This window comes from Odontesthes bonariensis, chromosome 6 (genome assembly GCF_027942865.1).
Source record: "Odontesthes bonariensis isolate fOdoBon6 chromosome 6, fOdoBon6.hap1, whole genome shotgun sequence".
NCBI classification, from domain to species: Eukaryota; Metazoa; Chordata; class Actinopteri; order Atheriniformes; family Atherinopsidae; genus Odontesthes; species Odontesthes bonariensis.
The window spans coordinates 21,594,219-21,607,346 of record NC_134511.1 but is presented as its reverse complement, the minus strand read 5'-3'; the positions used below and the strand labels follow the sequence as shown (position 1 = coordinate 21,607,346).

Sequence of the window (13,128 nt, the reverse complement as noted above, 5' to 3'; positions counted from 1 at the left end):
TAAGGGCACCATATGTGTTCTAAGATCTCACTGTTCATGATTTTCTTTCATTGTGGCTAGAAATCCAACTAAATAAAAGTAAGAAAGGTATGGAAAAAAAACAAAAAAAACAACAACAGTGATTATGAGTTTTTTTTGTGTTTGAGTTTGTATTTTAAAATTTTCATATTAAGTTAAAGTTATCCTGGTAGCTTACTTCCTGTTTAATGCTTGTAAAGCCTGTTCCCTTGCTCTTTTCAGTTATCTTTCCTTCCTGTCTATATTTCACACCTTCATTTTCTTCTGATTGCCACACCTGCCTTTAACTCGTTATTGCTTACCTCAGTATATCAGCTCCTTTGTTTCCTTAGCTCAGTGCAAGATCCTTATTGTCGTTTTGGTTGTCTCACACCTTGTTCCTAAGCCTGTTGATTCCCTGTCATTGGTCTTAACTGGCCCTTTCCCTCTTGACATTTTGTTTCTGTTCTTGGTTTTAATAAAGTTTCAGTTGTGACACACGTCCCGCTTAGTTAGCCAGACGCATATGGGATGGACCATCAGACATTGGTAACTTGTAGTGCTGCAATGTCCGAAAGTATCAGTGTATCACTGCATTTAAGACCACACACCTCTTCCATGCATTTTTGAACAAGACAATACAGAGACACGTCTGTGGGCTTAAAGAGAGCTCTGGGACAGGACTGGCCTGCCTGTAGAACTCACGTGTCCCCAAATAAGAATTTGTGGAAAATTTTGAAAGAAGAATTTGACAATGACATCCCCATACTGTTGTGTACTGTTACAAAACCTCAAAAGAGAACCTGAAACACTTGATTGCTTGGTATCCTGATATCCCAGAGTGCCATTCAAGTGTTCTAAGAATGAATGGTGGCATCACAAAGAGGTAAAATCTTTACTGTTTCAGTGCTTAATGGAAGGCAAGCCTGAAATGCTAAAATACATATATCTACATATATGTACACACACACACACACACACACACACATATAAATATATATATACTTTTATATATATATATATATAAATATATACATATATGTAGATATATGTCTGTGTGTATATATGTTTATATATACACTGTACTCTGCGTATCCCCTTTTCTTCCTCCAACCAGTTGTTCTTTATCAGAGCCACTATCTCCTTTTTATTGCACAGTGATTCACTGATATAAGGTCAAAATGTTTCCATCCCTGTGGCTGAAGTGTATTGTCTCTGCTCTGTCCTCAGAGTAAGGTCCTCTGATGCAGTGCATATCATCTTCAATCTGCCACCCATCTTTATTGGCTCAAATTACGACACTTTATTAGCCATTATTACACTTTATTATCAGTTCAGTATGGGTCAGTGGTTCAGCCATGCTGGCCTCCTTCCCACCATTTCTCCTCTCCGACTGCTTCACTTTCTTTGAGGAGTTCTGTGACAAAGAAGTTCTTTGGCCAAAAAAAACTACAGCACTTTTATCAGAGGTTAAGTGCTTTTGGAGAGAATTAGATATGAGATAACAGAGACTGAAGAGAAATTAAAAGTTTCTAATGAAAGTATGTCATCAGCACTATCCCTGCTGAGCATGAACTTGAAATTTCAAAGCTCATCACAAAACAGATTCACTCTTATAACAAAGGTTTAAGTTGATAAACTGTTTTAGATTTAGACAGGATTACCCACAGAAAGGCTACAAATCAGCAATAAGAAAGAACCAAAAACATGTTGATATTGGATTGTGTCTACTACAGCTCATATTTTTGACTATACTTTTCTTGATAAATTGTGGTGGATACAACTAGTAGTCTCACAGCCTAAGAAACAAAACTGTGGATACTTAATGCTCCCCAAACAGAAACTTTGTCTGGGAAGGGTTTTGGCTTTCAGTATCCTTTAGGCTCTGTGCTCTTTCCAAACTTTTTCTGTGTCATTTGCTGAGGCATCCAATTCTGTTGGTATAAATTTGGGAAATGGACTGTACTTATATTGCGCTTTTCTAGTCTAGCCGATCACTCAAAACACTTCACACTTAGACTTCAAACCACAAAAATAATTTCCTTAGTTCTGTTGTTAGTCACATAAAATTAGAAAACAAACCAAGAGATTTCGGTTTTTGTTGCTGTAAAAAAAAAGAAGCTTACCAGCTGTTAGGGAAATGGGATTTCTATACTCTAAAAACACTGCACAGCAACAAAATCATTGAGAGAGTTTCACTTCAGCAGTAACGATTGCCATCATGAAACAACAAACATCAGCAAGAGCAACTGAGAACAGGTTTTCTCACTGAGCACGTTTGAACCTTCAGAAAAAAGTTTCCTTTGTTCCTTCTTTGTGATAAAAGGAGGCTGAAAGGTCACGTCTAGCCCAGGGCTGATGGTAGCAGGATGAAGTTACAGCCTCCAGTACAGGAAGATATGTTTGGTGTCAGTCATACACGGACACTGAGCGACTTTAAACTGAGTGCCTGTTTTGTTTTGGGTTGTTACTGGGTTGATTTTTTAAAATGATAACAAGAACCTGGTTCATTCCTGCAATTGTCAATATTAACAACTGAAAGCCAACTCTCTACAATTTGACAATGAATTTACTTGTACTTAAGCTTCACTGTTTATCAGTCTTTATTTTTCCAGTGGTTCAGTGAAAGATAGAATTCTTTTTTGAAGAACAAATCTCTCTTCCAGCGTTCAGGTTAGGTAGAGTAAGAGAACTTAAAAGCCTTATGGTTGATTAATTAACATAATGTTCTAAAAACTGAATAAACAAAACAAAGCCCACAAAAAAAAAAAATTTATGAACTGAATTTATTTTCTAAAAACGAAGAATTCAGGAGCAAAAAGGTTTTAACACTTGGCTACAGTGTTCTCTTGTTAGCGTTAATTGCAGCTATGACAGCGTTTAAAGGCAAGGTTCTCCTCTGACTCCCAATCATTTATCTCTCCATTACACAGAGCACTCCGAGTTTTTATTGGCATAATAAAGTTGATCTCCACCATCACAAAAAGTCTCCTGACCCCTGGGAGCCCTGATTAAATGTATTCATCATCTTCATATTCCTCCTTTGTCTTACACACACACACACACACACACACACACACTATCTTTTGCTTGATCAAAATGATCTTATCTTACTGTTCTGACTGAAGAATACTCAATAAACAATATCTTTGTGTGTGTGTGTGTGTGTGTGTGTGTGTGTGTGTGTCTGCCTCAGTGCATGCAGTATGTGTGTCCATGTGAATGTTTTCATGTGTGGAAAATTCCGACCAACCATTGGATTTTCACGCCTCTTGAAATATGTGGTAAATTCTTAAAACAAAGCGCTGTTTCTCTACTTATATTTTACTGATATCTTCACTAAGATGAGCGGACGTTTGAGGCAATAATTGATGTAATCCATGTATGCCCTCTTGTGGTTGAAATAACTCATTGTAAAGAGGGGCTTCCAGTTTAGCAACTTACTCTGAACCAGATGCAACTGATACAATATAACAAGACATAGATCTTCATGTCTTTATTAAATCTCTCTTAGATACAAAATGACAGTCCTTTTAATGGTTACATCTTCAGACAGGGAGTCCATCGGGAGTCCAGGAAGTGTGTGATCTGGACTAATGTTTGGCAATTAAGTGTGAATGTGGTGGTAATTATTAGAAACAAATTGTCCTTTTTGAATTATGTTTGAAATTTGGAGGGCTGCACGGTGGCGGTTAGAAAAGTTGTCTCACACCGAGAGAGTTCCTTGTCCCTCTCAAGGTACGCTGGCTTCCTTTCCCAGTCCAGAAAACCTTCATGTTAGGTTTAGGGGTGATTCTGAACTGACCCGAGGAGTGAGTCTGGATGTGGCTGTTAGTCTCGACCTAATTGCAGCTGGGATAGGCTCTTTAGTTTTTCTACTGACAAAATCGCAAACTATTGTTTAATGCTAGTAACTTATGACTATTATTGCATTGCTTTAAAACAGCTATTAGTTGTGTTTGACCTCGATAAGAAAACATACCGACTCATAGCTGTGTTCCAGACTTCAGGTCAGTTGTATATCTGGTTATGAGCAGTCTAAAGGTCACTGGCTCTTTGACATGGTGGGTTCTGTCTGTAGACCTGGGGTGAGCTTGTCTTTGAATTGCCTTTGAACAAGAGGTCAGCTCTCTCAAAAGTCGATTATATCTATATCATCACAACCACCACAGCTCATGCCTCAGTAACTGTCTTGTGTTTCAGTCTAAATGCCACGCCAGAGTGGGGTCCCACATCATCCTATCTTAGCATATCTACTCAGGTATCGAAGGTATTTGATGTAGTATGATTTTGCCATTTTTCTAATCTTAATTATGTTTTAAACATATATGTTGCATGTTGCTTTGGTAAATTGCATTTAATACCTTTAAAGCTGCAGGGCAAAATTCAGTACTGATATAAAAAAGTCTCCTCCTGGAAAGCTGACACCACAACTGAATGCGCTTCAGTGCACCTGATCTGATTTGTCAGTTTCTAAGATACGCAGAGAGGTCTAATGCACTGTGCCAGATATGTTTATTCTTGCGCATGTATGTGTAAAGAATATTTTTTGGTGCATGCGGGGGTGGCGGACCGATGACGTGGAGCCTCGAGCTAACCTTTAAAATCTGTTACTGACACATGCGTCACACACATGCAGATCTCTCTTCAGAAGAGGGCACATCACCACATCACAGGTGAGAGAAAAATATTTTTCATTTCACTATCTAAAAAAACTTTCATTGTTTGATTTCTGCTTAAACAATATGCTTCATTTATGTTGCAAAAGGAGCTTGGAGTTGTGTCACTACGCTGACATCGTCAAACCATAAAACAACTATGTGGGTCCTTGGGAAGATCAGAGAAAGCATGGAGAGCATTCCTCTAGAGCTGAATCGTTACATGGAGAAGAGTAAAGAGGATATCTTTTTCCCCTCTAAAACCAGCTTCTCTCAGAATCTGCACAGCAACATCATAACCCCAGACAACATCCCGGAGTTCTGTCTTCCTCCACGACTTTGCAAGAGAAGCCCACAGCCAGAAGTTGAGAAAACCCCACCGTATCTGCAAAGACAGAGTCAGATATCAAAGGCCAGCACTTCTTTAAAAACTACGCAAACAAAGAAAAAGGATGTGAGGATAAAGAAAGATGAGACTCTAGTGTCTTGGAAGGCTACAAAGAAACCTTTACCATTCTCTGCAGAGGGTTACGGCCTGGCTGGGATATATGAGAGCCCCAACACTCGAAGGAAAGAATCCTTATTCCATTCAATTGGGCCTGGGTACATGTTGGAAAGAAGTGTTCCTACTGCAGCACCCACTCTGGCGAAAGAGTCAAACCTGCCCAAGAAAACTTTATCTGGGTTAATCCCTCTGTTTTTATGCAAAAGCCTGTCAGAAACAGGAAGCACAGAATATGAAACACCTTCCTCCAGTGATTCCTCTCCTCTCTGTTCACCTTATGGTACCAAATCCGCAAACTATATCAAATCAAAAAGTGGCCGGCTTAAAGGTACAGTGTCCTGTCCTTCGCTGATTGATAACAAAGATGTCAAAGGGAGGTGGAAGAAGGGAGGTTTAAGCTTAACAACCTCTCCCTCTACCCCTCCAAGCATAGAGGAAAACTCATCCACCCTATCTCCACCTGTCCTTTTCCCACTGGATATTCTGCAGTGCCAGGAGAGACTTCCGCGCGAACACGTCCTCCCCTTGCAGGGCCGAGGCAGAGTCCGCCTCTCTGCTGAGCTCGCCACGTTCTCCAACAACACTTTTTCAGCCCTTTCAACAGTCAGAGTGCGTGTGGTGTCTGTGGAAGGCCTGTGGGATCAAAGTGAACAACACACCCTGAACTGTTCACTGATTCTTTGTTTGACACCGGGGAGGCTGCAGCAGCAGGAGAGCGCCACCATCAGGAAATGCCGCAGCCCTGTGTTCAATGAAGATTTCTTCTTCATAGAGCTAAGTCACAAAGATCTGCTGGAACTGCAGCTCAGATTAAAAGTCGTGGATAAACCTGCACATGGAATGCTGAAGAGGGGAACACTAATTGGACTGATCAGTAAACCACTATCTGAGTTACTCCCCCTTAAGAAACAGATAGAGCAGTAGCTCTTGTTGTTGATTATCTGGGTTTAGCAGCATGTTATTGGTACATATAGTAAAATCATGATCTCTTCAGGTAATCATTACATTTGCAAAAGAAAATAGTTGACACACACACACACACACACACACACACACACACACACACACACAACCAAGCAAGCTCCCACTCACTCCTCGGGTAAATTAAAGCCACCAGTTTGGACTGTGGGAGGAAGCCAGAGTACCCAGAGAGAAACAATGAATACAGGGGGAGAACATGCCCCATCTGAGATTTGAACCAGGAATTCTCTTGCTGTGAGGCAACCCAGCAGCCCCATTCTACAGATACTTGAAAAAAAATGTGTATTGTGAAGTAATGTCTTCTTTGGTACACTGTGGTGTTTTCGTTTTGTTCGGTGGTCTAACAGTCTTAGATTTCTCAAGTGATTATATGCTGCCTGTAAGATTGACTTGTTATGAGCTCTGACCTGTTATTGTATCCTCCTGCCATAAAGTTTCAGACCAGATGTTCTCAGAGGAAAGGGGGAAAAGCTTTTCAGCTGCATATTTTGTGAAAGTGTGTTTTTTTAAAAGAAATGTTTAGAATATGTGGCTATGGTATCTTTTGTTTGCCATAGCAATAAATAAAGGTTGTGAATGTGATGTGCACTTTCTATCAAATGTATGCATAAGAGTACCAATACTTTTTTTTTTTTTTTTTTATCTTACTGAGACCTCAGTTGTCCCCCGCCCTCAGGCACTGTTACAGCGGCATGTGTACTGATTTGTTCATTTTTACCTGCCTGCCTGCGCCCTGCAGCAGCTACGCAACGTATTTACGACATGACGTAAGCATCGCCTAAAAGCAAGTCGCCCTTCTAATTCTGACGTAGAGGCTGCTTGCAAGAGTTCACGGGATGTAAACATGACAGACAGATGAGAGCGGCGTCAAAATGGTCTTCGAAAGCCTGGTGGTAGATGTCCTCAACCGATTTTTAGGGGACTATGTTGTCAACCTTGACAGCTCTCAGCTACAGCTTGGCATATGGGGAGGTAACTGAACTTGTGTTTGCCTTTCACCGGCTCGTTGTCGACGCCACCTAGCTAAATGCTAATCAACGTTAGCCAGCAGGCTTGCGAGCAGATAGGATCCCTTAGCTGTCAGTGTCACTTTTTTCTCTCTCTCGAAATGTAATTAATAAGTGCAGTATGACCGCAACAAAACAGACGTATGTTGATTTGTAGACAGATATAGACACATATTGTAACGGCTACAAATGTCTTTACACGTTACCATATACAAGTGCGTGTGATCATTGAAGTTTCTGAGAAGCAGAGTTTAGAGTCACACCCTACTACACAGCCAGGTCATGACTTGCCTTTTTTGTTTCGTTTTGAGTCCTTTCATACTTATTACCTCTACCAATAAGTCTGTAGTGCTCCAAACCAATCGGGCAAATGCGAAAGGATTTTAGTCTTATTATTTAGTTTTCTCTAAATAATTCCCTTATCACAAGTGTGACAGTTACAGAAACAGGTGCAGTAAATACATCTCTATGTTAATCTTAATATTTTCACAACGCAAATGGCGACACACACGTTGAATGTGTCTGTGTTGATAATAGTGACATGCCCCACATGTTTCCTGTTTCTAAGGTCTTATAGAAAATGTATCTTTAATGGTTCATGTGCCCAACTCTCTATGTTGTAGATCTGGTTTTGACATCAAACTGGATTTATATGAGGCTTATCTCAAAACAGTGCTAATCTTAATCACCAGCGTGCTCTTGTTGTTGTTAAAATCAGTAAATAAGATAAGTGTAGGTATAGCTTTAGTTAAATCAGTTAACAAAGATTCCTGTCATTGCAGGCGACGCTGTTCTGAAAAATCTTGAAATCAAGGAAAATGCCTTGGTAAGTTGATGTTGATTGAGTGGGTAAGCTATATTGGCACACTATTCTGCCATTGATTTGTATCAAAACAGATATTTATTGTTCTGTTGTTGCAGAGTCAACTTGATATTCCCTTTAAAGTGAAAGCTGGTCACATAGGTAAGATTGTAATTCTTTGCACCGCTTGACTCAGTTTGGTACGCTCTGTAGAGAAGAACATTTTCTTACTTTTGGCTTTTGTTAATAGGACGTCTGGAGCTAAAGATTCCGTGGAAGGATCTCTACAAACAATCAGTGGAGGCCACACTGGATGGTGTCTATCTGCTTATAGTCCCCACAGCAAGTAAGGTCACCATCTACATCCACTACAATACATAAACAAATAGATGTATTACCTAACTGTAGACCTTAAAGGATACATTAGGGTTTCACACCGTTTAGCTGAAAAAAAATGAACCTGATATATTTATATGATTGGGCTACTCATTTGGATTTTTGGGAGATTAAAAAAAAACAGGTTTGTGTTTCAATTATTTGTAAAATACATCAGAAACTTGAGGTACTTAAAATAGCAGTGATGTCAACCACAGTGATGTTAACCCTGTTTGTTAGCAGAGACAACTCTGAGTTACAAAGTAGCCAAACAAAGGAGTTTTTATTAATTATTCGCAATCGAATGTCATTTTTCCTGACAAGCAGGTCATGAATTGTAATATAGGGGTGGGAAACTAAAAAAGTATTGTACTTCTTCCCATTCCTTTTTCGAACAATGTGTGATGTTTTGTTATGTATTAGCACTTTATGTGATTATTTTTTTTTATTTCTCTTTTTCTTTCTTTTGTATGTACAAATAGTTACATACATTTTCTTTTTTATACATGTTCGAAAATAAAAAATCTATCAATCAATCAATATACACTTGTAGTATTAATTTGTTTTCTGTGGCACGGAGTCAGTAAATTTTTCTTTTGGCCCTATTTCTTCCAGGTATAAAGTACAATGCGGAAAAGGAAGAGAAGCAGCTGCAGGAGGCTCGTCAGAGGGAACTACAGCGAATAGAAGAGAAAAAGCTTAAAGCTGCCGAGCAAGGTCAGCTCTGATTTTGAAGCGTATCTCTGTGTGTGTTTATGTAAACAGATGAGTGCAGCAAATATTTTCAATGTGTTTAAAAAAACAAAGTAACAGTTTCACAGATTTTGAGTCATGTGGTTATGATGCATCTGGCTGTGAGCTGTGCAGCCAACAGCTTTCACACTTTTCTTGTGTGAAACCGGTGGTTTAGCAGATCAGCTGTGGTTTGGTGACTAGAAGAAGGAGGTTGAATCCTTGCTTCCAAAGCAAAGCCTCAAGAAGGCATCAGTATCAATGCGGGCCTCATTTTCACATTTGTGTTTGACAGAGAACCCTAAGCTCGAGAAGCAGGACACCTTTGTGGAAAAGCTTGTAACCCAGGTCATCAAAAACCTGCAGGTCAAGATCTCTAACATCCACATTCGTTATGAAGATGATGTGAGTATTCAAACTTAGTTGCCATGGTGATTTATAACACAAATATGACCATAACTCCTAACTCCACATGATTAATCTCTTTTGTTTTCCACAGGTCACAAATCCAAACTGCCCTTTGTCATTTGGAGTATCTCTTGAAAACCTCAGTCTTCAGGTGATGTGTTCTTATGTCTTTCCTGTCTGATTATGTACTATAATGCATTCAATAAATAAACTTTTCCTAATAATGCTTTGAAATTGTTATAGATGCATCTATAAGTTAGGTTGTCTGATCCAAGGCTCTCATACCTCCCTGTTTAATTGACCTTACAGACAGCCGATAAGAACTGGAACCCCAGTATTTTGGATGAGAATTCAAGGCTTTTCTTCAAGGTAAGAACTTGAACCCCTTTTTTATTTGAAGACATAAACAAGTTAGTATGGTTCTGTGAAACCTCTTTGTCATAGTTTTAGGAACCCATTTTAATCAGGCCTCCACTCCATTTTGCTCAGTTAGCTTTTTACATCAACACAATAACAACAACACAATGGCTTTGTCTTTTGCTTTTTCTTAGTTGGTTCAACTGGACAACTTGTTTGCCTACTGGAATGTCAACTCAGTACTCTTCTCCAATCACAGTTCAGATGAGGCCTTGGTGAGTCACTAATTATTAGTGTATTGTAGCTCCTCCACATCTGCCTGTATTTAGCCATGTTTTATCTTAAAAATAAGGCTAAACCTGTGTTCCGCATGCACACCGTGTGCACTCAGGACACATGTTGAGAGATAAAAAGGATTTCATGGAAAACGATATGAAATTTCCTTTTCATAAAACCTTGTAAGACTTTTTCAGTGGGCCTAATTGATAGAATGTTTAGAAAATATGATGTTGATTTGATTAAAATCATTTTTAAGTCAAGGAAAAGTAGTATTTAAACAAAGTTTCTCTCCCTTTTTTCTTTAGCGATGTCTTCAGAGCAGCATGGAAATCCACAACTCTCTTACTGTTGGCCATGACTTTAGTGAGTGTCTATGTAACCCGTTTCTTTGATTTATTTATTTTTTACTCACACCATCTCAGACCATCTCTTTGTTTAGTGTGTGATCATGCCTGGAATCTGTGCCAGGAGAGAAGTTTGTGTGACTCGCACAGCTTCAATCACCACCACATTTTTAACAGGTTTTTCTTTAGCATTTCCCAACAGCTTTCATTGAGATTTTCACATCAAAGCACCAGCGCAGATGTTCTTGGATTGCTTATTTTGCAAAAGAAAAACGCTGTTTATTTTCATATCATTAAAAATGCTTTTCAATAGTTTGCCCATGTAAGCGAAAGGTAGTGGAAACTCCAATATGCCATTCAAAGACATTTTTTTTTTGTTCCCTGTTGCTGGTCCACAGTTTTTCGTCCCATCTCAGCGGATGCTAAACTGCGGATGAATCCCCGGTCAGATGTAGATTTCTCTTCACCAAAAGTGGACTTGATGGTCAATCTTAGTGAGGTGGCCATAGAACTAAATAGACCTCAGGTAGGTGCATGTGTGTGTGTGTGTGTGTATAAAAGTCTATAAGCTTGTGTGGGTTAAAGCCTGGTAAAAACAGCCCTCTGGGAGATGATAACTGCTCTGCAGTACTCTGGGCTGCTGCGTAATTGCTGACTTCCTGTCTTTACAGTACATTAGCATCTTGGAGTTGCTGGGCTCAGTCGATATGATGTCACGGAACCTGCCATACAGGAAGTACAGGCCTGAGGTCCATTGTCACAAGAATGCTTGCATATGGTCAGAAACCACTTCAGAGTCACATGGCATCACGTGGCATTATGGCCAACACTGTGCACTTAGTATTACAGATTGTAAAGCTGATTTTTTTTTTTTTTTTTTTTTTTTTTGTGTTTGTGTGTGCTCTCATTTTTCTGAATTTCAGGTGGAGCTATGTGATCACAAGCATCCTGGAGGTGGATGTGAAGCCACGTCTCCACATGTGGTCATGGCCACACATTCGCCGGCACCGACAGATGATAAAGTGTTACAGAGAGATCTACAAGACCAAGATCACCAGCAAGAAGCCCAGTGACAAGCTTCTAAAGCAACTAGAGGTGGGAGGGGTGTTAAACTTTCTTCATTTTTTTTTTTTTTGGGATGGTCCGTGGCGTAGTGGGTACAGCAGGCGCCCCATGTACAAGAGGCTATAGTCCTCCTCGCTGCAGCTGGCCCCGATTCGAGTCCCGCATCGGACGGCCCCTTGCTGCATGTCGTTCCCCCTCTCTCTGCCCCCTGTTTCCTGTCTCTCTAAACTGTCCTATCCATTACAGGCATAAAAGCCCACAAAAAAATAATTTAAAAACTTTCTCTTTTTTTTAATGTCAAAATATTTGGTGGACAGATTAATTTGATGTATTTGATATATTTGACTGTTTGATCAGTTTCAAACAAGTTGTTTTTTGCTAATTTCTTTATTTATCTTGTATCTTGTTGTTATATTGGCGTAACACCTGCTTCACAACTCTGACCACATTTCAAGGCCTGTATCAAATGCAGGGCTAATATGATACTCAGGTGGTTAGTTTTATAGATCTTACTTTTAAATAACTTTTATTGAATGTAATTCCTTTTTACTGTAGACTTATCAATCCCACAAAGACATTTATTAACATGCTTTGCAGATTGTTCAATTTTAGAGAAATACCTATGGGATGTCTTCCTCTATCTCTCTGTTGTTCTGCAAACATCAAGTTTTCCTGACATTCATTCATTGCTCTGTCATTTCAATGATAACATCTACTAAAAGCCCTAATCAATTAGTCTTGTTTGTATTTGCAGGAGACTGAGAAGACTTTGGATATTTTTAACATCACATTGGCCAGACAACAAGCTGAAGTAGAGGTAAGCTTTCTGATATGGTGGGTAGTTTAAACACCCTGTATCTGTGGGCATGAATTGTATCAAACTGAAGTGGTTGTAGCACATTCTCTGCTCTGTAATTGGCTTTGTTGGTCACATAGACCTAAAATATACTAAATCAAACTCTCCAAGGCTCCAGAAAATGTATGTTATTTATGTCCTTGGATCTTAGAAAGAAATGACACATTGTACAACAACCCTGCTGTAATTTGTAGCTAGTACATGTTCCATTGGATGAGCCAGCTATGATCGAGGTCACTCAAGACGGAGCACAAAACACACAATATACAGTATAAAGAAACGGATGAATCTGTCATTTGAAGTCTTTTGCTTTTGTTTTTGTTTTTGTTTTTATGTTTGCAACGACAGAATACTTTACCAGAAGTTTTTGACATCCTATTTCTTCACTAGGCAAGCAAGGCAGGGCTGCGTATTTATCGTCCAGGGGTGAAGATGGAGGAGGAAAAGTCTCAGGGTTGGTTGAGCTGGATGTGGAACTTGGGAGGAGAAGCTGATACACAAACGAAGGAAATCAAGACGGGAGGCAAGATGTCGAAAAATGGAAATAACAGGATTTAGTATTTAGTGTTAGCTCAGGCCTCTTATGTTTATCTCTTTTTTTTTTTTTTTTTTCCTTCCTTACACTGTCTCCGTGCATCAGGTTTGGATGAGCTGTTCACCTCTGCTGAGAAAGCCAAATTCTACACTGCTATTGGATACAGTGAAACTGCTGCTGATCCTAACCTGCCAAAAGATGTGAGTCACTGTCCTGTCTCACACCCA

General features: G+C 39.5%; 2 protein-coding genes across 4 annotated transcripts in view; both read left to right on the top strand.

Annotated features, from left to right (window-relative positions):
• Positions 1 to 4,815: 4,815 nt before the first annotated feature.
• LOC142382743 (C2 calcium-dependent domain-containing protein 4C) lies at positions 4,816 to 6,084 on the top strand. The gene has a single exon (XM_075468863.1). The coding sequence runs from the start codon at positions 4,816 to 4,818 to the stop codon at positions 6,082 to 6,084; it is 1,269 nt and encodes a 422-aa protein (XP_075324978.1).
• An 845-nt stretch (positions 6,085 to 6,929) lies between these two features.
• Positions 6,930 to 13,128, top strand: part of vps13a (vacuolar protein sorting 13 homolog A) — a 35,889-nt gene continuing 29,690 nt past the window's right edge. For 2 of the 3 annotated variants that reach the window (XM_075467867.1, XM_075467869.1), the window contains exons 1-16: positions 6,930 to 7,113; positions 7,931 to 7,974; positions 8,070 to 8,112; positions 8,201 to 8,296; positions 8,941 to 9,042; positions 9,353 to 9,462; positions 9,557 to 9,616; positions 9,775 to 9,834; positions 10,017 to 10,097; positions 10,407 to 10,464; positions 10,844 to 10,971; positions 11,117 to 11,223; positions 11,369 to 11,540; positions 12,265 to 12,327; positions 12,757 to 12,889; positions 13,007 to 13,101. In XM_075467867.1, coding sequence (XP_075323982.1) covers positions 7,014 to 7,113; positions 7,931 to 7,974; positions 8,070 to 8,112; positions 8,201 to 8,296; positions 8,941 to 9,042; positions 9,353 to 9,462; positions 9,557 to 9,616; positions 9,775 to 9,834; positions 10,017 to 10,097; positions 10,407 to 10,464; positions 10,844 to 10,971; positions 11,117 to 11,223; positions 11,369 to 11,540; positions 12,265 to 12,327; positions 12,757 to 12,889; positions 13,007 to 13,101 — 1,452 coding nt within the window. In that variant the 5' untranslated portion in view covers positions 6,930 to 7,013. The remainder of the gene's footprint in view (positions 7,114 to 7,930; positions 7,975 to 8,069; positions 8,113 to 8,200; positions 8,297 to 8,940; positions 9,043 to 9,352; positions 9,463 to 9,556; positions 9,617 to 9,774; positions 9,835 to 10,016; positions 10,098 to 10,406; positions 10,465 to 10,843; positions 10,972 to 11,116; positions 11,224 to 11,368; positions 11,541 to 12,264; positions 12,328 to 12,756; positions 12,890 to 13,006; positions 13,102 to 13,128) is intronic. The other variant, XM_075467868.1, reaches the window with a different exon arrangement.